Below are 25,620 nucleotides of genomic sequence, written 5' to 3' on the forward strand. Positions count from 1 at the left end.
TATAAAATTATAAAATATAAGATTATAAAATATAAAATATAAATTACCTTAGAAAATATAAAATACTTTTATAAGTGTTGACTATTAATACTATTTTATTGTTATCACAATTCAACTAATATAACTCTTAAATATGTTTCTGGAAAGGCAATTAGTGTTATTTGATTATAATATTGTCTATAAATGATTGAGTCCCTACTGGGCTTTATATATACATAATATCTCATTTCCTTGCTATCTTGTGAAATAGGTGTTTTTATCTCCAATTTATACACAAGTAAACAGAGGCTGAAAGAGATTAAAACCTATTCAGTCACACAGCTGGTAAGTCAAGAACCATCCTTCAAATTTACATCTTTAAATCCCCAAATCCCTTCCATAAGGTTACTCATTGCCTTCCTTATTGATGATGCTATAAACCTTGGAGTTTGCAGTGGCACACAGAAATGATGTCTTCAGGGAGCGATTTAATGTTGAATACGTAAGTAGTAATTAGGCTCGACTTACCTGAAAAAAAATTACCCATTCAATCCTACTCTCTGGGACAAAATAATGTCTTGAAGAATAATTTTATTGTTGACTTAAAAAAAGGATTTAAAAAATTCCCTGTTTATGTAATGGTATTGGTTTCTTATAATTATTTTAATTATTTTAACGTTTAACATTTACTGAATCATGTGTTTCTATTTTTTTTTTTTTTTTTTTTTGAGACAGAGTTTTGCTCTGTCGCCCAGGCTGGAGTGCAGTGGCGGGATCTCGGCTCACTGCAAGCTCTGCCTCCTGGGTTCACGCCATTCTCCTGCCTCAGCCTCCCGAGTAGCTGGAACTACAGGCGCCCGCTACCATGCCTGGCTAATTTATTTATTTATTTATTTATTTTTGTATTTTTAATAGAGACGGGGTTTCACCATGTTAGCCAGGATGGTCTTGATCTCCTGACCTCGTGATTCGCCCACCTCAGCCTCCCAAAGTGCTGGGGTTACAGGCGTGAGCCACGGAGCCTGGCCTGTTTCTATGTTTTAAAGTATATTTCTTGGCTGGGCGTGGTGGCTCACGCCTGTAATCCCAGCGCTTTGGGATGCCGAAGAGTGCAAATCAGTTGAGGTTGGGAGTTCGAGTCCAGACTGGCAAACATGATGAAACCCCGTCTCTACTAAAAACACAAAAATTAGCTGAGCGTGGTGGTGCATGCCTGTAATCCCAGCTACTTGGGAGGCTGAGGCAGGAGAATAGCTTGAGCCTGGGAGGTGAAGGGTGCAGTGAGCAGAAATTGCACTACTGCACTCCAGCCTGGGTGACAGAGGGAAACTCTGTCTCCCAAAAAATAAAAAGAAAATAAATAAATAAATAAAGTATACGTCTCTTCTCTTGGTTATGAAACTTTAAAATATATACATAACAGGTTGGATAATATTGTACAAAAATTTGGTGATTGTTATTCATGATAGATTTATTCTTCTGAAATATACGTATATTTTATGCATAGCAAAAAATGATCAGAATCGGTAATAAGCAGAGTTTGACCAAATTCATATTGTTGGCAGACTTTCATATTCAATGAAGTCAATCCAATAATCCAATTGTAATTGTTATTAATGGCCACCAGATATTATGATTTAATTATTGGAAAGTAATTGCTGTAGCTCTTTTTTAAATAACATTTTTGCTGTTTTTATGAGTAAAGTTTTCCAAAAAAAATTGTCAACTGATAAGGTGAACATAGAAATGTTGAAATTCTAGTTTTGAGATTAGGGTCAACAACAATGCGTTTAGTGACACATAAAGCAGAATATAAGCCAGGTCTGAAGAGGTTGAAAGCAGAACACTAAGCTCAGCAGCTATATTCAGACAAATCTTTCTCTTTTACACCAATTCCAATATTGTAGCCATAGTATGACTGTTCTGAGACATAGAATCATAAAATCCTGAGTTGGAAGAAGGCTTAAAGAAGGTATTTGTATTCCATCCATCTACAGCAAACTCCCTAGTGGTTTTCTGGTATTTGCTTGAATATTTGAAGTGACAGGAAACTCATTATTGCCTAAGGCCAGCCCTGCCACTTTAGGGCACGTTGGTTTAGCATCTTTCCAGATTAAGTCAGACCCCTTTTTTTGTAGCTTCTTAGTCCAGCCTTCAGGGCGTATGAAATAAATCCCTATTTAGTGTGACACTCCTTCACGCATTTGAGAGAATCCTACCATGGTTCTTAGATGCAGTCAGGTTTAAAGGGAAATTTACAAAGACAAATATTTGAAAGAATATTAATCAAAACCATAACAATGATTAAGTTTGAGTAGTGAAGTATAGGAAATTTTTCTTTGGTCCTCGTGCTTTCCTGTATTGCTTAAATTTTATACATGAATATATATTCTAACTATAACGAAAGAAAACGTAGAGCTATTTACACTTTGGGAAAGACATTTAAGTCCTAAATGCAATCAGTGAAAACTGAGAACTTCACTTTGAAGAATGAGAGAATTTGAAATCTGAAATCTGCAAGTGATAAACCTCAATGTCCCCACGACCTAGACCCACATGATAGAAGCTCATTAAAAATGTGAATATGACTCAGTAAATCAACAAATCATTCATTTAAACGGTGGTCAAAATCTACTCGGAGATACAGTCATCGTTTGGGAAGTAACAGCTCCACTAAGGACCAAGCTGTTACTGCTGTGAATCCAAGCACTGAGAGGAAAAGAATCATTTCCATCCTAATTCAAATTGATTTAATGCCCTTTTAATGTGCATTTCTCAAATACATTACAGTCCAGAAATTCCCTGGTAGTTCTGATTGTGACTTTACAGCTAGAGATGAACCGAGGTACTCAGAAATAAATTATTGTTCTGCTTGAATCTCGATACATCTATGAAAATTTTGCGCAGGAAACTATGATGGTGCTTATTTTGATGATGGTGGATAAGTATCATATTTAAAACCTGCCGTGTATGCCAAGTTCATTGTATATACTACTTCTTCAAATATTTATATTCACCCTATATGCTAGAAATACTTATTCCAATAAGTGTTTACAGATTAGGAAACTGAGGTGGTGGGCACATGTTACACTAGTCTACATTACATAGTGGTGAGAAAGAATTAACCAATATAACCAGATCTTGTTTGTTGTTTTTCAGACAAGAACTACCATCCTGAGATTCACCTCTTTGCCCATATGCCTTATTATTTATGTTTCCAATGTTCCACTTAACGACATTGTTATAGCAACTTTTCAAAATACCTCTTCTGTGCTACTAGAACCATTTTCCTATCTCACAAAGACTGTACATTTAAGCCATAAGAAGAACTTAATTAAATTTCTTTATTTTGCTGTTTCTTATTTTTTCTTCTACTTTCTATGGAGTTGAACCACATCCTTGCCTTCTTATGCTAACTCTTGAGAGGTTGGATAAAATTTGTATGCTTGTGAAGACATTCAACCTTAGTTGGAAACTGGGCCAACTTAAGTCTTCCGCAGTTGATTTTAATATTAATAACAATAATTTATATTTGGAGGCCAAGGCGGGTGGATTACAAGGTCAGGAGTTCGAGACCAACCTGGTCAATATGGTGAAACCCCATCTCTACTAAAAAGTACAAAAATTAGGGCTGGGCGCGGTGGCTCACACCTGTAATCCCAACACTTTGGGAGTCCGAGGTGGGCGGATCACGAGGTCAGGAGATCGAGACCATCCTGGCTAACATGGTGAAACCCCATCTCTACTAAAAATGCAAAAAATTAGCCGGGTGTGGCGGCGGGCGCCTGTAGTCCCAGCTACTTGGGAGGCTGAGGCAGGAGAATGGCAGGAACCCGGGAGGCGGAGCTTGCAGTGAGCCGAGATCACGTCACTGCACTCCAGCCTGGGCGACTGATCAAGACTCTGTCTCCAAAAAAAAAAAAAAAAAAAAAAAAGTACAAAAATTAACCAAGCCTGGTGGTGCATGCCTATAGTCACAGCTACTCGGGAGGCTGAGGCAGGAGAATCACTAGAACCCAGGAGGCAGAGGTTGTAGCGAGCCAAGATCATGCCACTGCACTCCAGCCTGGGTGACACAGCCAGACTCCATCTCAAAATAATAATAACAATTTATAATAATATAATAATAACAATTTATTGAGTGCTTTCATACTAGGCACTAAATAAACATTTGCATGCATTATTTCATTGGATGCTTGCAACTAATATGTTTTTAGGTAAAATCATTATCTTGATTTACAGCCGAACAAATTGAGGTTTAGAAAAAATTAACTTGATTAAGGTCAGCCAACTAATAAATCAGCAGAATGAGGATATGCCATCGCATTTAGTCTGATTTTAAGTTCCATGCTCTCAAACAAAACGCTTTATGTTTGAATCTCCCAAAATAGTAGTAACGAATGGGTACAGAGGTCAGGATATGTTTTTTCACATTACCAATATGGGCTACAGATTCCTCAGGTAATTACTATTGTTGTTGCAGCTGCAATTACCACTGCTAATCCAACAACAACAACACTGCCTTCTCCATATTTATTGTACCCACTACTCTTCTGAAATATCCAAATATTTTAAATATTCACATTTTTAAATATTCACATATTTAAAATAATACAGTAAATTATGTACTTCATTTTATAAAAGCAAGTTTTAATAAGAGAATGGGTTCACAAAAAAATTGAAATAGCAATGAATGATTACATTAACTTGAAGTTTATTAATGGGAAGCACTGCTCCATTTCATTGAATGAAGAATAGTCCACTCAACCTTGAGGAATCATTCTCATTTGCCAAAAACATTTAATCCTCATTTAATCCTCACAACTACCCTATAATGTAAGTGCAAAAATCCTAATTCTTCATATATATGGATACAAAAATCTTAGTTTAAGAAATTTATTTCAAGTTCTACTACTACTATTAACCCAAAATTTGATCCCAGATGTGACTCTGAAACATATACTTTTACACCCCCAAGAGTGATCTGACCATGATACTTATCGTCCCCCAAAAGATCCTAGCTTCACATCTGACTTGCCCCTTGTCTCTCTCTGAGGATATCCCTCTCTCCTTTCCACAGGATTGTTTTTGGCAAATGAGAATGATCCCTTAAGGTTGAGTGGACTATTCTTCATTCAATGAAATGGAGCAGTGCTTCCCACTAACAAACTTCAAGTGGATGGCATCATTCACTGCTATTTCAATTTTTTTTTTCTGAACCCATTCTCTTATTAAACCTTGCTTTTATAAAATGAAGTTCATAAATTACCACATTGTTTTAAAAATTATATTAACAACAAATCATTATGAAGATCTCCAAGTTGCATTTCTAAGATAAATTATATAAAAATGGGTAGGCAGAAAGGAAATTAGTACTCAACCATTTGCCCTAAGCAGTGACTCATTTGGTTTGGTTTAATAACCTATGGGATAGTAAATAAATAGATAAATAAAGATTTGCGGCCAGTCACAGTGTCTCACACCTGTAATCTCAACACTTTGGGAGGCTGAGGCAGGCAGATCGCTTGAGCCCAGGAATTTGAGACCAGCCTGGGATCATGGTGAAACCCTGTTTCTACAAAAAATACAAAAATTATCTGGGCATGGTGACACATGCCTGTAGTCCTAGCTACTCAGGAGGCTGAGGTAGGAGGATCACCTGAGCCTGAGAGGTTGAAGCTGTAGTGAGCCCTGATTGTACCACTACACTCCAGCCTGGGCAGGTGACAGAGCAAGATGTATATATTATATATATAATGTAATTGGGTTGAATTCCTTCAAATAAATGTCAATTGACCCCAGAGATGCCTGAGAACTGTTGACTATTGTCACACTTACATTGAAATATTCAAAAGGCAATGTACACAGTGAAGACTAAAGATAAACATCAAGATGTACAAATTTTTCAAGTTTATATATCTATGGATAGGTTGCATTCTGAATTCATTTAGTGATAATAATAGAATTAAAGTTTGGAGACGCTGAGATTTTGTTTCCTTGAACAAAATGTTTTGCACTGTTCTAATCAGTCTGATCAGTTCTGTGGAAATCAGAGAGCAGTCAGTTGAAGAGAAACCTGGTGAATGAATAAAATATCAAATGCACCAAATAGATTTCACCTCTTAGCAAAAAGGGATGGAAAACTCAGAAACGGGGGGCAAGAATTTTTCTTTCTGAAAGACAAAATGTGCTCCCCTCAAACTGCATTGTATTTTCCCAGAAGAAGCTAAAGCAAATTTCAAAATTAAGCAGGGAGAGATGATGATCAGAATAGTTTCACTGATGACAACTAGTCTGCCCTAGGTCCTGAATTTTCTACAGTCTCTTAGGAGTTTCTCTGTAACTAGGAAGCACAAGTACCTTCTGCTTTTCAATAAGCATTCTCCCAAGTTACAAGTCAGAGAGGACGTGCAAAAGGAAAAACAAAAAAAGAAACAAAAGCCAATAGTGCCAAAAAGATGTATCCTTAGTAACCCAAATTGTGATAAACTCTTGGCTTTAGCAAAAACCGCAGGCCTGTGTAGAAGCAGAAGTGCGGTTTTTCTGTACAACCATCTGCTCCAGGAGACCAGTAGTCTCTCCAATGCAGAAGTGGTCCTGGCTCAAACAAGGAAGGATCTAAATATTTGCAGTCATGTGCACATGCCTAGATTGAACATATGGACCTTCACATTTTTTTGCTGAGAATCTTGTTTGCTTAATCTAATCGGCACTCTTAGAAAAGCTGCCTCACCACTGCTCCCCAAAATTATTTCTAGTGGTTTGAAAATGTCCAGACATTAATAGTAGAGTCAAAGCCTTTCTTCCATGGGGTTTTAGACAAACCCCCGAAGATAAACTTGAAGCTTCTGAAACTAATCACAGTAGTAATTATTTGCTCAGGGATAACACAATGATTATATTCTAACTCCAAATCAGCTGTGAACCCCAGCTTTATTTCTCATTAACTTTTGTGGATTTGGTGAAGTGATTTGTCTTCCATGAACCGCAGTTTCCTTATCTGTAAAGTGCTGATAACACATACCTTCTGTTGTTGACATGAGAATTTGATAACATACAAAAAGTATAGGTGCTCATAAAATGGTATCTGCCACTATTGTCATTATCACCAGTTCAAGTTTCTTTAAAATGCCATTAGTGTTCATGTGTCCTTGAAAGCATTCTCTTTCCATTTCTAGGAGTTTGGTTACTTAACATCTTTTACTATTAAGAAGCTCATTTTAAAGCAGGTGAGGTCAAAATGAGTGAATAATTCAAGAAGGAGGAAGACATGGAATCTAGACAAATGGATATCAATAGGAAAAAAGAGGGTAAAGGATGAATAGCAGAGAAAACCAGAAAAATGTTAGACTCCCAAAGTGGGTAAAGATTATCAGATAGGTTTGGGCACTTGGAAGACTGTTAAGATTTAGCCATTGTCCCAAAGCAAAGTTAAGCAAATTTAAAACTTGATGAGTTCGTAACTCTAGAAAAAAAAGAGAAGTGTATTCAAGAAAAGAAACATAATCACAGTACTACTGATTCTGCAGTGAAGGATATTTTCATCATTATGAAAATGCAAACATTGAATGTTGATTTAATAAAAGTCGGTTAAACTATAATGGGAGAATGGGTGAGGAGAGAGCTAAATCCAGCAAAATAGAAAATCAGCATATAATGTCTATAAAGTTGATTAAGCGTGACATAACAATATATTCTTTAAAAGTATGGTGGCATATGCTAGAAAGAAACGTTGAAAAAATAAGCTGAAAGGAGTGGCCACTGGAAAGCAGGTGGTGTAGGGTTAGGGTTAGAATGGGGACTGTGGGTTTCATGCATGAGAAGCCGTTCAGCACTATTTGACTTTTTAAAGAGATGCACATAGTATTTTAATAAAAACTTATGAAAAAACTTAAGAAAAGGAATACACATGTGAGGTATAACAGATATCTCTCTTGCTCCCTCACATATACACAAACAAGCACAAGTGTATAAAAAATCTATGTAGCTTACTCTTTGTTACAATAGTTCCTTAGCCATAAATAAATAAATAAATACTCGGGCCGGCACGGTGGCTCACGCCTTTAATCCTAGCCCTTTGGGAGGCCTAGGTGGGAGGATCACGACGTCAGGAGATCGAAACCATCCTGGCAAACACTGAAACTCCGCCTCTACTAAAAATACAAAAAAATTAGCCTGGCGTGGTGGCGGGAGCCTGTAGTCCCAGCTACTCGGGAGGCTGAGGCCAGAAAATGGCGTGAACCCGGGAGGCGGAGCTTGCAGTGAGCCGAGATAGTGCCACTGCACTCCAGCCTGGGAGACAGAGCAAGACTCCGTCTCAAAAAAAAAATAATAATAATATAATAATAAATAAATAAATACCCATCATTTAACAACTGAAGGCATAGGATTTAGTAGTTAGGATGAGGAGTAAAGAAAAGGAGGCAGAAAATCTTAACAAATGGAAGACATGGTACCTGTATTCAAGGATTTTGCAATTTGGTTGAGAAAAGAAATCAGTCTCATTCAGGAGAGAGAGTGGGAACCTGAAATTTCTTTTTGGAGAAAAAAAAAGAACCTACACTTTTGAGTATTGCTATTTTTGTCTCCTAGAGGTTTCCTGTGAGCTGTTTTCCAGGACTCAGAAGAAAAAAGCTTGTCTGTGTTTAGCTGACAAGAACACCTTCAAGACATTTCCAGAGAGAAAGGAGAATCATGGCTTTTCAGTGAGAAGATACCACATAGAAATATCATCCCCTTATTTTACAGATGAGGTACTAAGCCTAAAAGACGCTGTGTATTTTTCCCAAGTTCACACATCCTGTCTGTGACAAGAACCAGTTTTCTAACGTCGCTTGTGTGTTCTGGTGAATGTGCAATTACCCAATACTAAACTGGGAAGGCTGTATTATACATGAGATGAGAACAATCACAATTAATTTTCTAATATTGTTCCATTAATGAAATGAAGATAAAGTAACACTAACCACTTGCATAGCACTTTCAGGTGTCTTTACTGGGTGCAAAGCCTGATACCTGTAATCCCAGCACTTTGGGAGGCTAAGACAGGAGTATTGCTTGAGGCCAGGAGTTTCAGATCAGCCTGGGCAACATAGTGAGACTTGTTTCTAAAAACAATAAAAAAATAAAAAAAATAAGCCTAGTGAGGTGTCACATGCCTATAGTCCTAGCCACTGGGGAGGCTGAGGTGGGAGGATTACTCAAGCCCAGGAGGCTACAATGAGTTATGATCACACCATGGCACTCCAGCCTTCGGGACAGAGTAAGACCCTATCTCTAAAAAAAAAAAAAGAAAGGGTCTGTATTTTAATTATCTCATTTAATTGTAACAATCTTATGCTGATAAGAAAATTCAAGTTTATTCAGAGAGGTTTAATGAATTGTCAAGGGCAAGTAACCAGTAAATAACAAATCAAATAATTAGACCAAGGTGTTCTGACTCCTTGTCCAATGTAGAACATTTTCTCTTTCATTATGACACGCAAAACTTTAGAGAGCATTTTTGTAAAATGACTGTATTTAAAATATACTTTAAAATATTTTAAATTACATATGGCCAAAATAAATGAATTAGTTCAGCTTTGAATTACTAATGGTGTGAGAAAGTCTGGGACAGGGATTAGAGTCACGCATATCTAATTAGAGCTGCCCAACATTTAAGGCAGTGATTACACTTGGTAATATGCCAATATTATTTCTCCAAAATATTTCAAGTAAAAACCCATTTTGTCCCCTTAACTCTTAAAATAAAAATGTCAAGAAATGTTGAAAAAATTTAAATGGTCAAGAAATGTTGAAAATAACAAAGGACAATTGCTTTTCCTCTAAAAACAGCTCTTCATGGATCTTCTAAGGAGAAGACTCCAACTCACTAACCACTGCTGACTCATTAAAATCAATTCGTAATGTCATGCACATACTGTGTATCTGTCCAATTCATGCACATACATCCAGAATGCAGGATGCTTTGGTATCAAAGAACTGTTTATGATTGACAAATACTTCAATGCCCTAAGATTCCATTTTCATCTTCTTTAATAAAGAAAAATAAATGCAAAAATACATGTAATTAATTGCTCTGCATTTTTCCCTCCAGAGAAATGCAAACCGTAAATATCAGTAAGACATTCTACTAATAGCTTTAAAGGTTGGCTTAAATCATTATTAATTATACATTTGTACGAAGGTCTGTGAATGCATGTCTTGTTTTCTTATTCAAAGGTTCAGTCAATAAGGTCAACCCTGCCACTTGCACTCTGAATGGCAATGCAAAAAGTTAATGCCTATAGAAGTATAAATAGATATGTGTCCACATATATATCCTAGTATCATAAAGTTACATTTTAACCATGTAGCTTGCTTGTGTATAGGAGATTACATTTTTCCAGGAAGGCGGGTAGATGACTTTTTTTATTGATTTTTTAAAATAACTACATAATAAATCTCTCTTGTTGGGCCAGCACAAGGCAAAACTAAAACAACCTCTTTATTGTAAGGCAAATGCGTCATTGGATAACTTGTAAGTTTTTTAAATTGGGTCTTTCACTTTTCAACCTGTTCTGGGATGAGTAACTTATATTGCTCCACTCAGATTGAATTGTGTTATTTCTTATCATCACCTGACAGCAACTTTTAGAAAAAAATTATTGCAGTTCCTTACAATAATTCTACCTCCAATTACATTGACTTACTATTATGGACATATAGTCAGATGTCAAGGAATTTTGGCATTCACCGAGAAGTAGTTACATTGAGTTAGTTCTAGTTTTAGGTTTGAGCTTCCTAACCAAACATGTAAAGCTTTGCAGTTCCTTAAATCATAGAGACACTCACAGAAGGATTTCTTAACCTATGTGCATAAATGCCCAAGAGGTCTATAGATAGGCTTCGGCAGGTCCGTACAATTTCTGACACTGTGCAAAAATCCTCTGCACTTTTTGTGGGAGTACCACATACCTATCATCAGTTTCTCAGAAGGGTTGTTGATCCTAAAATGATTAAGAACCAGTGTTCTTTCTAATTAAATATAACTTAAAACGGCCTCAATTGTGGATTTCAGAATTATCTTCTCTCAATGTTCTTTGCAAAATCAGATTCAAATAACCTTGTATGTTATATTCAAAGCCTTCTTTTTAAAAATGCATAAGAATATTATGCCTGAACGCTGATTATCCATAGTCTTTTGTTACTTGGCCTCAGAAACTTACAGTTAACAGATTAGCTCCCTCATTCTAATTGCATTTTTTTTTAAATCAGATTTTGGTTTTCAGTGTGGTAGGTAAATCCATCTTCCCGTTTTATACAAACAATAGGTTTCAGTAGTGTCAGTTATAGAGATCAGGACTTGAACTCTGTTATCAAAATGCACGATAATAACTCTAGACCTGAGGAATTGAAGACTGGCATGAACTCAGAAAGTCACAGGCTCGCCAAGAGACATTGCCCAATATTAGTCCTTATAAAAATCATCTTTCAGATAAAATGAAGCTTCTGCAGCTTTGTTATACAGACTAAATATGCAAACATCTAATTTAAGGGGAGAGTTTGATAAATTAGTTTTCTCCTTCTGAGAGAATTGTCTGGAAATAGGTACCTAATGATGTAGAATTATAACAGATTTTTTAAAGGTCTTTGGAAACAGGATTCACTTTCGATATCACTTTAAGAGACATACAAACTCTAAGGCCTCTTATCAAAAAGAGAATAGAGATTGGAGGCATGAATAGAAAGATGATACTTTCTAAGACATTGTACCTAATCATCTGTGAATAGGTTTATGTGATGATGGAAGCCGATCAGGGCCTGTGGTGATCAAGGCATTGTGGTAGTGGCAGCACCACATTTTTGTGCAGTCAGACACAAACTGGCATTCTGGTACCTGCTGCCTCAGGAAATGCCAGAACAGTGCCTGTGTGGACCAAGGTCTCACAGATTACCTCATCCCGCAAACCCTTGGCTACATAGCACCTGTTTAGTGGCCCTGGCCCTTGCTTTTAAGGAAAGGTTCCAACTGAGGGCAATTATGTCCCCCATAGTATATTTGGCAATGTCGGTGAATATTTTTGACTGTCACAACTAGAGAGGTATTGCTGGCATCTCATGGGTAGAAGTCAGGGACACTGCGAAATAACCTACAATGCATAGGACAACCCTCACGACAGAGAATTACCTATCCCATGTGTCAATAGTGCCGAGGTTGAGAAACCCTGCCCTAAAGCCATGCTGCTTTGATGACCGTAAGAGGTTATATAGATAGGTTCTATTTAGACCCACACTACCCATAAGGTCACTAAAGTTTAGCCCATTTGACAGATTTGGAAATTGCAATGTTTTGGACAGAGTGAAGTGAAAAATATCCTACAATGTCCTTTCATTACAGGTTAACACCTATTTCTTTCCCCAAAATGCAGATTAAATGTCACCTTCTACAGGAACACTTCTCATGTTAGCATTATGTTTCCATGTATTCTCATGATACCATGTGCTTACTCTAATTGCAGCTCTGATTATTTCCTGTTCCCCTACCAGGTTATAAATTCATTGAGAACTTGCTGTTTTTATTAATCCTTGGGTCTTAGTACCTACCAGAGCTTGGCACATAATAAGTACGCAATAAATATATGTTGAAGGAAAGAGCAAGCTTGGAGAAGTGACTTAAATTCTCCATGACCAACATCCATCCAGAATGAATTTACTCAAGGCTAGTACTAGCAAGCACACTGGCCCCAAGGACATTTGGCCCCATGACCTCTGAGGACATGAAACTGGGGAATGTCTCACCCCATGGCCTGTAGGTTTACCAGCATGATGGTGGAAATTTTGGGTCAGCCATAGCCGTACTAGTCATAATGACTTTTAAATTTTATTTAAGTATTTATTTTAATAATAATAATTGTAGACAGGCACAGGGTACAGAGCGATGTTTTGATACATATAATATATAGTGATCAGATGAGGGTGATTAGCACATCAACATCATCTCAAACATTCATCATTTCTTTGTATTGGGAACATTCAATAGCCTCCTTCCAGCTATTTGAAACTGTATATTAGCATTAACTATAGTAATCCTACAGGAGTATAGAACACTACAATTTATTTCTCTTATCTCTCTTATTTAGCTATGATTTTTGTTTACTTTAATGAATCTCTGCCTATCCTGAAATGCTAAACAATCAAGATTTTAGAGACAATAAGATCTGGTCCTAGGCCTAGAACCCCTGCATGAGAGGAACCAGGGACAGAATTCTCCCTAGATACCTTTTCTCAGGAAGAAAGAAGGATACTTTTAATGAGCTTGACTTTGCAGTCTCCATTCCACAGAGTTACTCCCTTCATTGAAGAAGGAAGACCAATAGTGACCTCAATAAGTACTTGAACAAATAGCTGGGGAGCACAGTATTCATAACCACCAATACTCAGCTCCTACCGATACTCAGGCACAAGTCAATTAAAGGGTTGGACTACGAGCAAGGACAGTTCTTATTTTGGCTGCCTGTAGATTACACCAAAATCCACAAGAAAGGGGAATAGCTAAGCTTAGAATAATTTATAAATGCACTTTGTGTTAAGAACAATACTCTTGAGATTATAAAACAAAGGAACATCATGTTGAAAAAGGGAAAAGAGCAACTCTCAGATTTATATTAAATCAACAATAATTTGCTATATACATGATTATGGAATATAAAACAAAATGATCTAATTTTTCCAGATAGCATGGGGCTGTTGCATTACATTGTGCTATTATATGACAAAGCACATCAGATATGATTTCAGCAAAATACTTAACATAGGTATAAGTAATATATTCCTGACATGAGTTTACATCAGGAAGAAAACACAGGGACATTTCAGAACATTCAACTTTATTTTCCATTGACAAACACGACATAAATAACACACATTTATTAAATACACATACTAGCTATGGCTTGAATGGCAACAAAAGTCTAATGTATTTTCAGAGGCTCTTTATTTTTTTGTCTCCACAGTATTGAAGACCAGCCTTTAAAACATACTAGAAGATATATTTAAATACACTGACGATAACTACCCATGAAACTTTACATAGAGGTGATAAAATAGACTTTTCCATTTAATCAAGTATATAGGGATGGATGCTGTGGAGGAGAGATGAAGAACACTATTCTTTCAATACTGATCTTTACAATATGGATTAGAGTGCCAATGATTTCAGCTCCTCCTTAGGCACACCATGTAAATAGTACTTACATCCACTTGTTACAAACAGATCAAAATAATCAGTGCCTATTTTAATTGATTTGCTTAAACAGGCTTATACTATTTGTACAAAAATATTTGATAAGGAGAGCAAGAAGGCAAACTATTTTTTTCTCTTTCGAGGAAGAAAGTTGGGAAGAAAGAGATTTCAGCAGCCAATAATGGCCTGAGTGAACTTATCATTTGCTTTGACAGACAAGACCCCTGGCCACTCAGTAGTTTGTCCTACTGATGCTCAAGCGTTCAAAGATAAATGCAGTCAGCCCCTTCCTCTCTTTGCTTCCAGGGCCTGGCGCAAAATGATGAAGTTTAACAGGTAGAAAATGGACAGGTTTTCCATCATATCTTTTTCTATGTTCTCTGCCCCACCCACATGAATATCCTTTTAAAAGTAGAACATTGAAGTGTGTTAGTAAATCATATGCATTTCCCCCTGCTTAACATTACAGCTTTGATTTCTATAGACATGGAAAACTGTATAAGGAATCTATATTTGAATTCCTATTAAAGTTTGATGATTGGCTGTTTTTGCCTAGATGTTTGGCTTCCTTTAATTAAAGGATTAAAATATTCTAATTCTAAAGCATTTAACAATAGTATTGAGGAGATGCATGAATGATAATAACTTGAGAAGTAGAATCATCTCCAAAATGCTCAAAAAAGCATGAAAAGGCTGACTTGTTTCTAATGGTGATCTCTTTCCTTCTCATCTTTACTCCCATAATAAATTCTTCAACAAAGCAGACTTACTACACAACCAGTTCTGATCTGTTTCACATATTAGGGTACTGGCACTTTAAAAATATGAAGTTATTATCTCTCCTTTTAAAAACAATCCCAGCCTCACCAACAGGAAATATGTTTGTTACTTTCTTTCTGTGAAAGAATGGATAAGCACAGTAGAGTCAAGGGGACTAGGAGAAAACAGTGTAGTTTCAAATGAAGAAATATGTAATCTAGTAGATATCTGGGTTGCTTATTATATGAAACTGATTGATACAAAGCTTCTGAAAATAAGATAATTTTTATTCTCAGTAAAGAAAATGTGTGACATATAAATGAATATGATACGTATCTGATTGAATTATATTTCTAGAGAATCATAATGCATTCTGCTTATGGTATCATAATGTAATGGTATATGACTAAACTTGTATAAATTATAACCCTTAAATAGAATCTTCATTTTAGGAATTACAAAACAGAGAACATATCAAATAAAATGTTTCCCCTAATTCTTTTATCATCATCACCACCTAGTTAGTTTCCTTACAATACTGAACTAATGTCAGCTTCTTAACAAATATGTATGTGAGTTTAGGTTGGTTATTAAATTTTGTAAATTGGCTCAATCATAACCTATGTCATGAAACATCACAGACATCTGTCACTTTGTGTCAGCACTTTATTGCAACTCAGAAAAGTCTTATGGACTAAGCCACAGTTGCACAATTCTGTACAGTTTTTAGACCTCAGTTTTAACAGATTTTGAGATATGTAAACATATAAAACAAGCAATAAACAAGCAGCTGTTAAATTTTGTCATTGTTGATGGTTTGTATTTGTTATATAGATTAAAAAATAGAAATTTTAATTCTTCAACTTAAGCTTTTTGCATGTTTGTAATAATAAATGCTCTGTAGTCTCCCTATGTCATTCAGCTCCTAGAATCCTGTGTATTGCAGGAGAAGCTTTTGGGGTTAAATTATGAAAATAAATAGATATTATGCATGTCTAAAATTTCAAAGAACAAAAGTTTTCTATTTTCTTTTTCTGAGTTGATCTCAACCAAAAGAACTATTAAATGATTGCTGATGTGGAGAAGGTTGAAAGCTGACCAATAATTTGGAGTCAAAAAGAACAAAATTATAAAAAACATTGAATAAATAAAAAGCCTAATCTACTTGAAAATCCAATATTAGAATACTGCCACAGAGTGACCCCCTTATTAAAATACTGTTTGCCAGTTTTTAGTTTGTCTGTCACTCAACACCAATGTGCTCACAGGATCTTTCATAGTTAACTTACATGAGGTTTTGCAATTATTTTCTGCAACATGGTCAAGAGATATTTCATAAAATAAAGAAATGTAAGTGGAAATATATGTATACCTTGTATTTCAGACTAGTTTAAATCTGGCATGATTAAACACTTACATTTACCTAAAATATCTTGGGATATATACAGCACTAGGTTAATTTGGTAAATATTGAGATAACTCATTTTTGTTTCTTCAACTTCAAGATACTTTTAAGACATTCATCATAGCTATTTTATTTGAAAAGTAAACTGCTCTCATTAAGTAACATGTGATCATTCTCATCTATGACTCAGCATAGTATATAAATTCATTGTTTGGAAAATAAACACTACTTGGTAAAATTGACACTTGCTAATTTTACATATATTTCTACATTTCATTCACTTACTTCTTCCAACATAGTTTTCTTGGCCTTTAATTGTCTTTTAACCAATACTTCAAAGTTCAGGAATGTCATAATCTATACATGCATTTTTCCTGATTAGACATATGTATGGACAAACTAAGCATACATGAGTGAACTTGAAAGCCAATAAAATTAAACTTAGACACGTCTTTCTGCTGTGACTACGTATATCCTGTTTCTAACCACCGCCTTAGTCTCGGTACATCTCTGAAATCTAACCTCAGCCATCACAAAAAGGCTGAAATCATTTGGGATTTTCATTTTTTATCAGGTTTCCCCGGACTAACAAATGTCTAGATAACAAAACTCATATGCCATTTACCTAATTTCTTTCTTTTCCACCTCCCTTTCAAGCTTGTTAAAAAAAAAACACAAAAGCTGCCATTCATCCCCTCCTAAAATATATCTCCTGGGCAGGAATTTATTTTGCAGTTAAGAATAAGTTTCAAGGCTTTTTGGCTTTCTGTATTTTTGTGGTTAGATGAAAAGTGATATTCTTTTGGTAGTAATGTCCACTATCATTTGTAAGTATCGGTCTCCTAAATTATTAGTATAAATAAAGCACTTTGTTTTACAGCAATATGACACTGCACCCTTGAAGGTAAATTCATATTTCTGTAATTAAATAAGAAGAAATAATTCACTTTATCAGCCTGATGGACTGTAATGGCATGAAGCACTTCAATCATGTGGTATGTGCCTTGCCAATGTGTACTGTTCTGGCAAACTTCTGCTCATTGATTCACTGAATAAATATTTATTGGACAATTTCTATATTCCAGGTGTTATACTAGATGCTGGAAGGAATAACTTAATCATGCTCATGCCACTCAAATCTACACTGCCTCTGTGTCTATCTGATTAGAACTTAGGGTCACAGGACCACCCAACAGGTAAAGCCTCTTTATTATGTGATTTAAGTGCACTTTTGAAAAAAAGTAGGTAGTTTTGTCTTATACTCAATGAGTTGACCCATGGGATAATCCAATTCTATGGCATAGAGAGGTTTTAGTATAGTCTATTTATCTTTTCCAAAATTTAGATTAGTAGAACCATCATGAATTACATAAGCACTCTCAGCAGATTTTGTCTCCAAATTCAATTTGACATGATCATTTAAAATGATTAGTCCCGATGACATAGGCTGGTGTATATATCAATCTGATAAGACATATTGCACCTACCGAAATTAATTCTTTACCAAAGGACCACTAAACACACACACAAATATGCAGTTACTACAAGAAGTATAAATAAATCTCAAGCTTTTAAAAAACTAGAAAAGCAGTACAAGAAACTGCAAATGAAAATCTTTGCAATAAAAAGTTAATGGGTTTACAAAATGAATGCACCAAAGAATACGACAAGCTTTGTGCAGGCGTAAACTACAGGATTACTATGTTTGGTGGGGAGACATTTCTAAGAAGTGCAATTCCCAAAACTTAATGTAGTGATCTACTGGTGCACAAATATGTCAGGCTTAGCTATTGAGGTTTGTACTCATGTGGACTGTAGGAAAAACATTTTAGTAATAAATATTTAGATAGAGCCACTTTGGGGAGCAGGCAGAAGAGCTGTGAAGGGTCAATGTTATTAATTTTCTTACATAAATAGGCCAAACAATGGAAAGTATTCACTGACTCTTCAAAATATTTATTTGTTTTGGACTCAGTATTGGAATGTAATGAGTCAAAGACTGGGGAACACTTTTGGTGAAAAATCAAGGGAAATTATATATTCAGAGTACCTATAGTTAGTGCTCAAATCTGTCCTTACATAGCATTCTGAAAAACTACTTCACAACTCCCGTAGGTCAGTTTTATGAATCTTCCTTAGGCTCACAGAAATGTAAAATATATTCAAAAGAAAGAATAATTAGCAATTTGTGTAGTCACAAACTCCATATTTCAAACAAATGGAATTGGTTCTTACTCAGATAAAAAGTAAATCTAATTATCAATCCAACTAAACTTAAACTTTGTTAGGTTAGGAGTTAATTTGCTGTATTGAGCAATATTTGAATAACAGTATTGATGAATATTATAAACACATTATACATTTTTAACTGTAATTAAACTTTTTTTAATGTAAGGAGGAAAAAAGTGACAGAAAGTGAGAGAGGCAATGAAAGAGAACACAGCAGTGTCTTTGAATAAAAACAAACTGCTATCCCTTGTCTTCAATGATATATGTGGTTAAATTCCTCATGTATTCAGTGTACTGGAATATTAACTATCCCCGCTCCCCAACAGACCAAGATCATTTATAAAAAATGTTTTCATCACATAATTAATCATATATTCAGCTACAAATGGCAGACTCAACAAAAACACTAGACTGTTATTAATATATTTTCCTTTGTTTGTGTTTCACTACTTTTGGCACATAGGGATTTTCTATGCTTCTAAGACCATTTAGCTTTATACCAAAAATTTCACTTCAATGCATAAACAGTGGCATGCCAGAGATGCCTAAATTCACAGTAAGGTTTAGCGATATTTGTTACCAAAAGCTGTGCACATGCAAGTTAAGTGTTTTCTTTCATGCTTCTGTCTGTATTATTTCATTAGATAATGAGATAGGCTGCCCTTTTTGTCCATCATTAGAGCAGCTGGAGACAGCATTTGCTACCTGGCAAAACTTTCGAAGAAGGATCTTTCTTAACAGCAGGTAAACCCAAGGATCCAAGATCTGGTTCAGTGAAGCCAGGCGAACAGCTATTAAGAAGAAGTTGCATTCTTTCTGCTTCCCTGTATGTGTCTTGCAGTGCTCAACTGATGTCTGATTGAAGATCATTTTCAACATCATTATCTAAGAAAGGGGGACAAATAATTGTTTCAAAGATTAATAAGGTCATATGCATCTCCTCTACCCTGTACATTGCACGCAGTCGGTTTTCAATAAATTGGTTGTTGGATTGAAATGATTAATTCAAGCAACATTTATACTCGGATAACACAGTCCTGAATTATACAAGACATTTCTAGGTATTTCCCCACATTTTTGGCTATTAAACACGATGTAGCTTTTTGAAACATGCATGTCTTCAGGCTGTTGATTCTTGAAATTTAAGAAGCTTGAAAATAACACATCTCAAAATGAGCCAAAGTCATGTCTTGTTGCAGAAAACACCACAAGTTCACCCAAATGAGAGCCAACACTTCAACAATAACAAAAACATGTTAATCTTAAATTTTCAATAGTTCTAATTAAAAAAATACTGCAGAAAAAGTAGAAGCAAGAAAGGAGGAAATAATAATATTGTTGTTGTTATTATTATTATTATTATTATTGCCACTAGCATTTTCAGAATCCTTACTATTTATTGGATATGGTGCCAAGTCCTTCATATGTATTTAATAAACATCATAAGACAGGTAGTATTACCACCTCCTTCTTACATTTGCAGAACCCAAGACTGAATGAGGTGAAATGGATGAGCCAGACTAACACCATATGATGTACAGTATTTTACTTTTCTTTGCCCCCACCCAATATATACTACACAATGTAAACTCCATGATTGCAGGAATTTGGGGCTATTTTTTTCTCCAAGTGCCTAGATCAATACGTAGCAGATAGCAGATGTTCAATAAGTATTTGTGAGATAACAAATTTTTATATTTGAAGTAATATATAATATAACACACAAGTGACAGTGTATGAGCTACATAATATGTATTTATATTTGAATGAAAAAGATGTTCGTATGCATATGAAAAATGTTCAAAATTATTAATCATCAGAAAACATTCAAATTACAACAAATGCAAAGCAATTTTATACTCTCTAGATTGATCAAAATGAAGAAATGTGACTATACTGTTCCTGAGGATGTAGAATAAGGTGAGGACTCTTTTACACACTATTAGTGGGTGTGTAAACTGGAACAACCATCTTAGAAAACAAATTGGCATGCCAGGCACGGTGACTCACTTCTGTAATCCCAGGACTTTGGGAGGCCGAAGCAGGTGCATCACCTGAGGTCGGGAGTTCAAGACCAGCCTGACCAACTCAGAGAAACCCTGTTTCTACTAAAAATACAAAATTAGCTGGTCGTAGTGGTGCATGTCTGTAATCCCAGTTACTCGGGAGACTGAGGCAGGAGAATCGCTTGAACCTGGGAGGTGGAGGTTGCAATGAGCCGAGATCGTGCCATTGTACTCCAGCCTGGGCAACAAGAGCGAAACTCCGTCTCAAAAAAAAAAAAAAGAAAGAAAGAAAGAAAAAAAACAAATTGGCACTATTTCACCTGCTACTTCCCAGAGGTACAACTCCTAGGAATATACTATCCAGAATTCTTGCACCAAGAGTTGTGTATATGACTATTTCATAACAGCATTGTTCATAACAGCAAAAAAAGCAGGAGCAACTCAAACGTGGGTTCGCATTCCCAAGCAAAGAAATTAGCTGACTTTGTCACTGGCTCCTAAGTTTCCCATTCTAGACCTATACAACTCTTGAGTACTTGACATATAGCCAAAGCACATTGAAATGTTAGAATATGTTGATTACACAATGGACTAATATTTCCATATGTTGTGTTAAAAATATATTATTCAAATTAATGTCACTTGTTTGTCCTGACTTTTTAAAAATGCAGTTACTAGAAAACTTTAAATTATATGTGGCTTGTGTTTTCTTTGCTCATGGTACATTTCTATTGAATCTAATCTCTCTCTCGAGGCTTACACTTATCTGTATGTTCTGCCCTCAGGTCACATCACTTAAATTAAATTCAACATCCCTGAGCATCCAAAACATCCCTAACCACTTAACCACAACTCCAATGATAGCATTTTGTTACACTCACCCTGGCTCAATATTTCAGAGTCTGAGAACTCTTTTTTTCCTCATCCTCTGCAATGCCTTTTGCTCTTGCTTCACACTCATCCTTGTTCAGATCTTTCTCTCATTTGAATTATGGTTATAACAGATACTCAGATGGTACAGGTACGGACTGAATGTTTATATGTGGAAGCCCCAACCCTTTATGTGATGGTATTAGCAGGTGAGGCCTATGGGAGGTAATTAGGTTTAGATAGGGTCATGAAAGCTCCTATGATGGGATTATCATCCTTATAAGAAGAGGGTGAAGAACCCACAGGTGACTCCTTCAGCCATGTGGGGCACAGCAAGAAGACAGCAGTCTACAAGCCAGGAAAAGGGCCTTCACCAGAAACTGAATCTGAGGGCACCTTGATCTTAGAATCTTCAGCTTCCTGAACTGTGAGAAATAAATGTCCGCTGTTTAAGCCATCAAGTTTACAGCTTTGTTATGGCAGCCCAAGCAGACTAAGACGGTGTATACAGATATCTGCCCATCACAGGTGTAGCTTCCAATCCCAGCTGGGATCAAATCCTCTCTAACTAGAAAATCATCAATGTCTTCCCATTGTCCATCAAACAGAAATTTAACTCTGGTGTTCAAAGCCCTCTACAATACTGTCCAAACTATTCTTTCCAGTTTTGTCTCCCACTAACTGCCTACACAGACTCCAAACTCTAGCTATAGTCGATTGGTCTAGAATATCCCTTTATTCTCTCTTCCCCCTTGGCCTTTATTCTTTCTGTTTTCTACTTCTGGAACACTTTTAATCCTAGTATTCATTTCTACTTCTGAGATTTCCATGTCCTTCAGGACCATCTGAGTCTTTCACACTGTCCTCTGAAGGCCTACAATTGTGTGTGTGTGTGTGTGTGTGTGTGTGAGAAAGAAAGAGAGAGAGAGAGAAAGAGACAGAGAGAGAGATAAACACATATTTGTAGTAGATAAACAGATAAACAGTACTAGCAGGCATCCACATGTCCCTCAAAAACTTGGATGTATGAGGGAAGAAAAGGTGTGTCTCTATGATTTAAAGTGGACATAACATCAACACGTAGGAACCTGGCTCCAAGATTACTGAACTTGACTACAAGCAATTGAACGAAGTACTAACATATCTGAAATTGATTTGCTTTGGGAAAAAGGACACTTAACCATCAGCAAGAAATTGTAAACTAGCAATTAATTGTTATATACTAGCAAGAAATTATAAACACATACATCTACTCTTGTTGGCAAAATGGACTACTATAGTGAGATAAAAGATGTAATTGGCTATATTAGTTTGAAGTAAGTAAATATTTGATTCTTTTAATTCCCCATCTTCTGTGTCTTTTTCCACCAAGCTGATAATGACTAGTCCTAGTATTGATAAGTCAACAGGAAAAGAGAGCTGAGTCATAGGATTTCTGGAACAGCCAATTCTGCTCATGTATACTCAATTTTATTTCAAAAATACAAGTATATAACAAAAAAGGAGGTAGAGCAGGTTAAGCAGACAGACAGAAAGAGAGGAAATAATACACCAAAATTCTTACAAGTCTGTGTGACACTGGTCTCCAGCCATTTCCCTTTTGTCTTATTTGGTCACAGTTTTTATTCTTAAACGAATCCCTGGCAAAGCCGATGGGAATTTCCAGTTTTGTCTTATAAGGCAAACTCAAGCTCTGGGACTTGACTCATGTTTTGTTTTTTGAGATAGTGTCTCACTCTATCACCAAGGCTTGAGTGCAGTGGTGCAATCATAGCTCACTGTAGTCCTGAACTCCTGGGCTCAAATGATCCTCCTGCCTCAGCCTCCCGAGATGCTGGGATTACAAGTATATGCCACCACACTCAACTAATATTTTTATTTTTTATAGAGACGGGGTCTCACTATGTTAACTAGGTTGATCTCAAACTCCTGGCTTCATGCAATCCTCCTGTTGAATTTCTTTCACAGGAATTTTTCCAAATGATTTATCCAATAAAAGCAAATAGTAGCTATACAATAAATAAATGTTCAGAGGAGCATTATATATACTAGCAAGAAATTGTAAATACATACATCTCCAACATCAGGTATAAAGCTTAATAAAACAACAATTCAAAAATAGTATATATAAGTATTAAGTGAAAAAAACAGAATAGATGATACTTTTATATATAAAGTTTTGTTGTTATATTATTTGAAATATGCAGACTTGTGGAAGGCAATGGAATTATTGCTATTTAACAATAATTTACTTTTAAACAATATAATTTAATTTTAAAATTGTATGTACACAGGCCAGGTGGCTCACGCCTGTAATCCCAGCACTTCGGGAGGTCGAGGTGGATGGATCCCCTGAACCCAGGAGTTCGAGACCAGCCTGGGCAACGTGGTGAAACCCTGTCTCTACTAAAAACACAAATATTAGCCAGGCATGATGGTGTGTGCCTGTAATCCCAGCTACTTAGGAGGCTGAGGCAGGAGAATTACTTGAACCCAGCAGGCGGATGTTGCAGTGAGCCAAGATTGTGCTACTGCACTCCAGCCGGGGGGAGAGAGTGAGACTCGGGCTCAAAAAAAAAAAAAAAAAAAAAAAAAAAATTGTATGTATATAAAAACGTTTCGGCCGGGCGCAGTGGCTCACACCTGTAATCCCAGCACTTTGGGAGGCCGAGGCGGGCAGATCATGAGGTCAGCAGATCGAGACCATCCTGGCTAACACGGTGAAACCTCGTCTCTGCTAAAAATACAAAAAATTAGCCCGGTGTGGTGACCAGCACCTGTAGTCCCAGCTACTCGGGAGGCTGAGACAGGAGAATGGCATGAACCCGGGAGGCGGAGCTTGCAGTGAGCCGAGATCACGCCACTGCACTCCAGCCTGGGTGACAGAGCAAGACTCCATCTCAAAAAATAAATAAATAAATAAATAAAACATTTCAAATGATGTTAATGAAAGTCTTTTATTTAAAGAAAGCAGATGATTATTCCCTTCTTTGATAAATATGGACTATTATACACCGAATTTACTTAAAATAAATATATTTACATTAATATATTCTGATGCCGCCTGGCTTATCATCCTATGAGCTGACTACTACCTCCCATTATAGTAGGCAGAATAATGCGCCTCCCGCCACACACAAAGATACCCATTTCTCGGTCCCTGGAATCTGTGAATACATTACCACACAAGACAAAAAGGACTCTGCAGATGTGATTAAAGTAAAGGACCCAGACGTGGGGAGATAATCCTGGATTATCTGGGTGGACCCAATGTAAAAACAAGGGTCCTAAAAATCAGAGAACTTTTCCCAGCTCTGGCCAGAGGGAGGCATGACTATAGAAGAATGGTCGCAGATAGACAGTGTTTCCGGCTTTGAAGGTGGAGGAAGGGATGCAGGAGGTAAGGAATGAGGATGGCCTCCTCTAAAAACTGAAAACGGCAAGTAAACGCTTCTCCCTCAGAGACTCAAAAGACAATGCAGCCCTGTGGCACCTTTACTTTAGCACAGTGAGATCCATCAGACTTTCAGCCTACAGAACAGTTAGAGAAATGTGTGTTGCTGACACACGAGCATGAAAAAATGTTCGTCATCACTGGCCATCAGAGAAATGCAAATCAAAGCCACAATGAGATACCATCTCACACCAGTTAGAATGGCGATCATTAAAAAGTCAGGAAACAATAGGTGCTGGAGAGGATGTGGAGAAATAGGAACACTTTTACACTGTTGGTGGGACTGTAAACTAGTTCAACCATTGTGGAAAACAGTATGGCGATTCCTCAAGGATCTAGAACTAGAAATACCATTTGACCCAGCCATCCCATTACTGGGGATATACCCAAAGGATTATAAATCATGCTGCTATAAAGACACATGCACACGTATGTTTATTGCGGCACTATTCACAATAGCAGAGACTTGGAATCAACCCAAATGTCCATCAGTGACAGACTGGATTAAGAAAATGTGGCACATATACACCATGGAATACTATGCAGCCATAAAAAAGGATGAGTTTGTGTCCTTTGTAGGGACATGGATGCAGCTGGAAACCATCATTCTCAGCAAACTATGGCAAGAACAGAAAACCAAACACCACGTGTTCTCACTCATAGGTGGGAATTGAACAATGAGATCACTTGGACA

General features: G+C 36.5%; 1 protein-coding gene across 2 annotated transcripts in view; it reads right to left on the reverse strand.

The window, feature by feature from the left end:
* Positions 1 to 25,620, reverse strand: part of PTGER3 (prostaglandin E receptor 3) — a 201,457-nt gene that overhangs the window by 145,172 nt on the left and 30,665 nt on the right. For both annotated transcript variants that reach the window (XM_003892060.5, XM_009210887.4), the window contains exon 2: positions 19,302 to 19,481. In XM_003892060.5, the coding sequence (XP_003892109.1) occupies positions 19,302 to 19,481 (180 nt within the window). The remainder of the gene's footprint in view (positions 1 to 19,301; positions 19,482 to 25,620) is intronic.

This window comes from Papio anubis, chromosome 1 (genome assembly GCF_008728515.1).
Source record: "Papio anubis isolate 15944 chromosome 1, Panubis1.0, whole genome shotgun sequence".
Taxonomy (NCBI): Eukaryota; Metazoa; Chordata; class Mammalia; order Primates; family Cercopithecidae; genus Papio; species Papio anubis.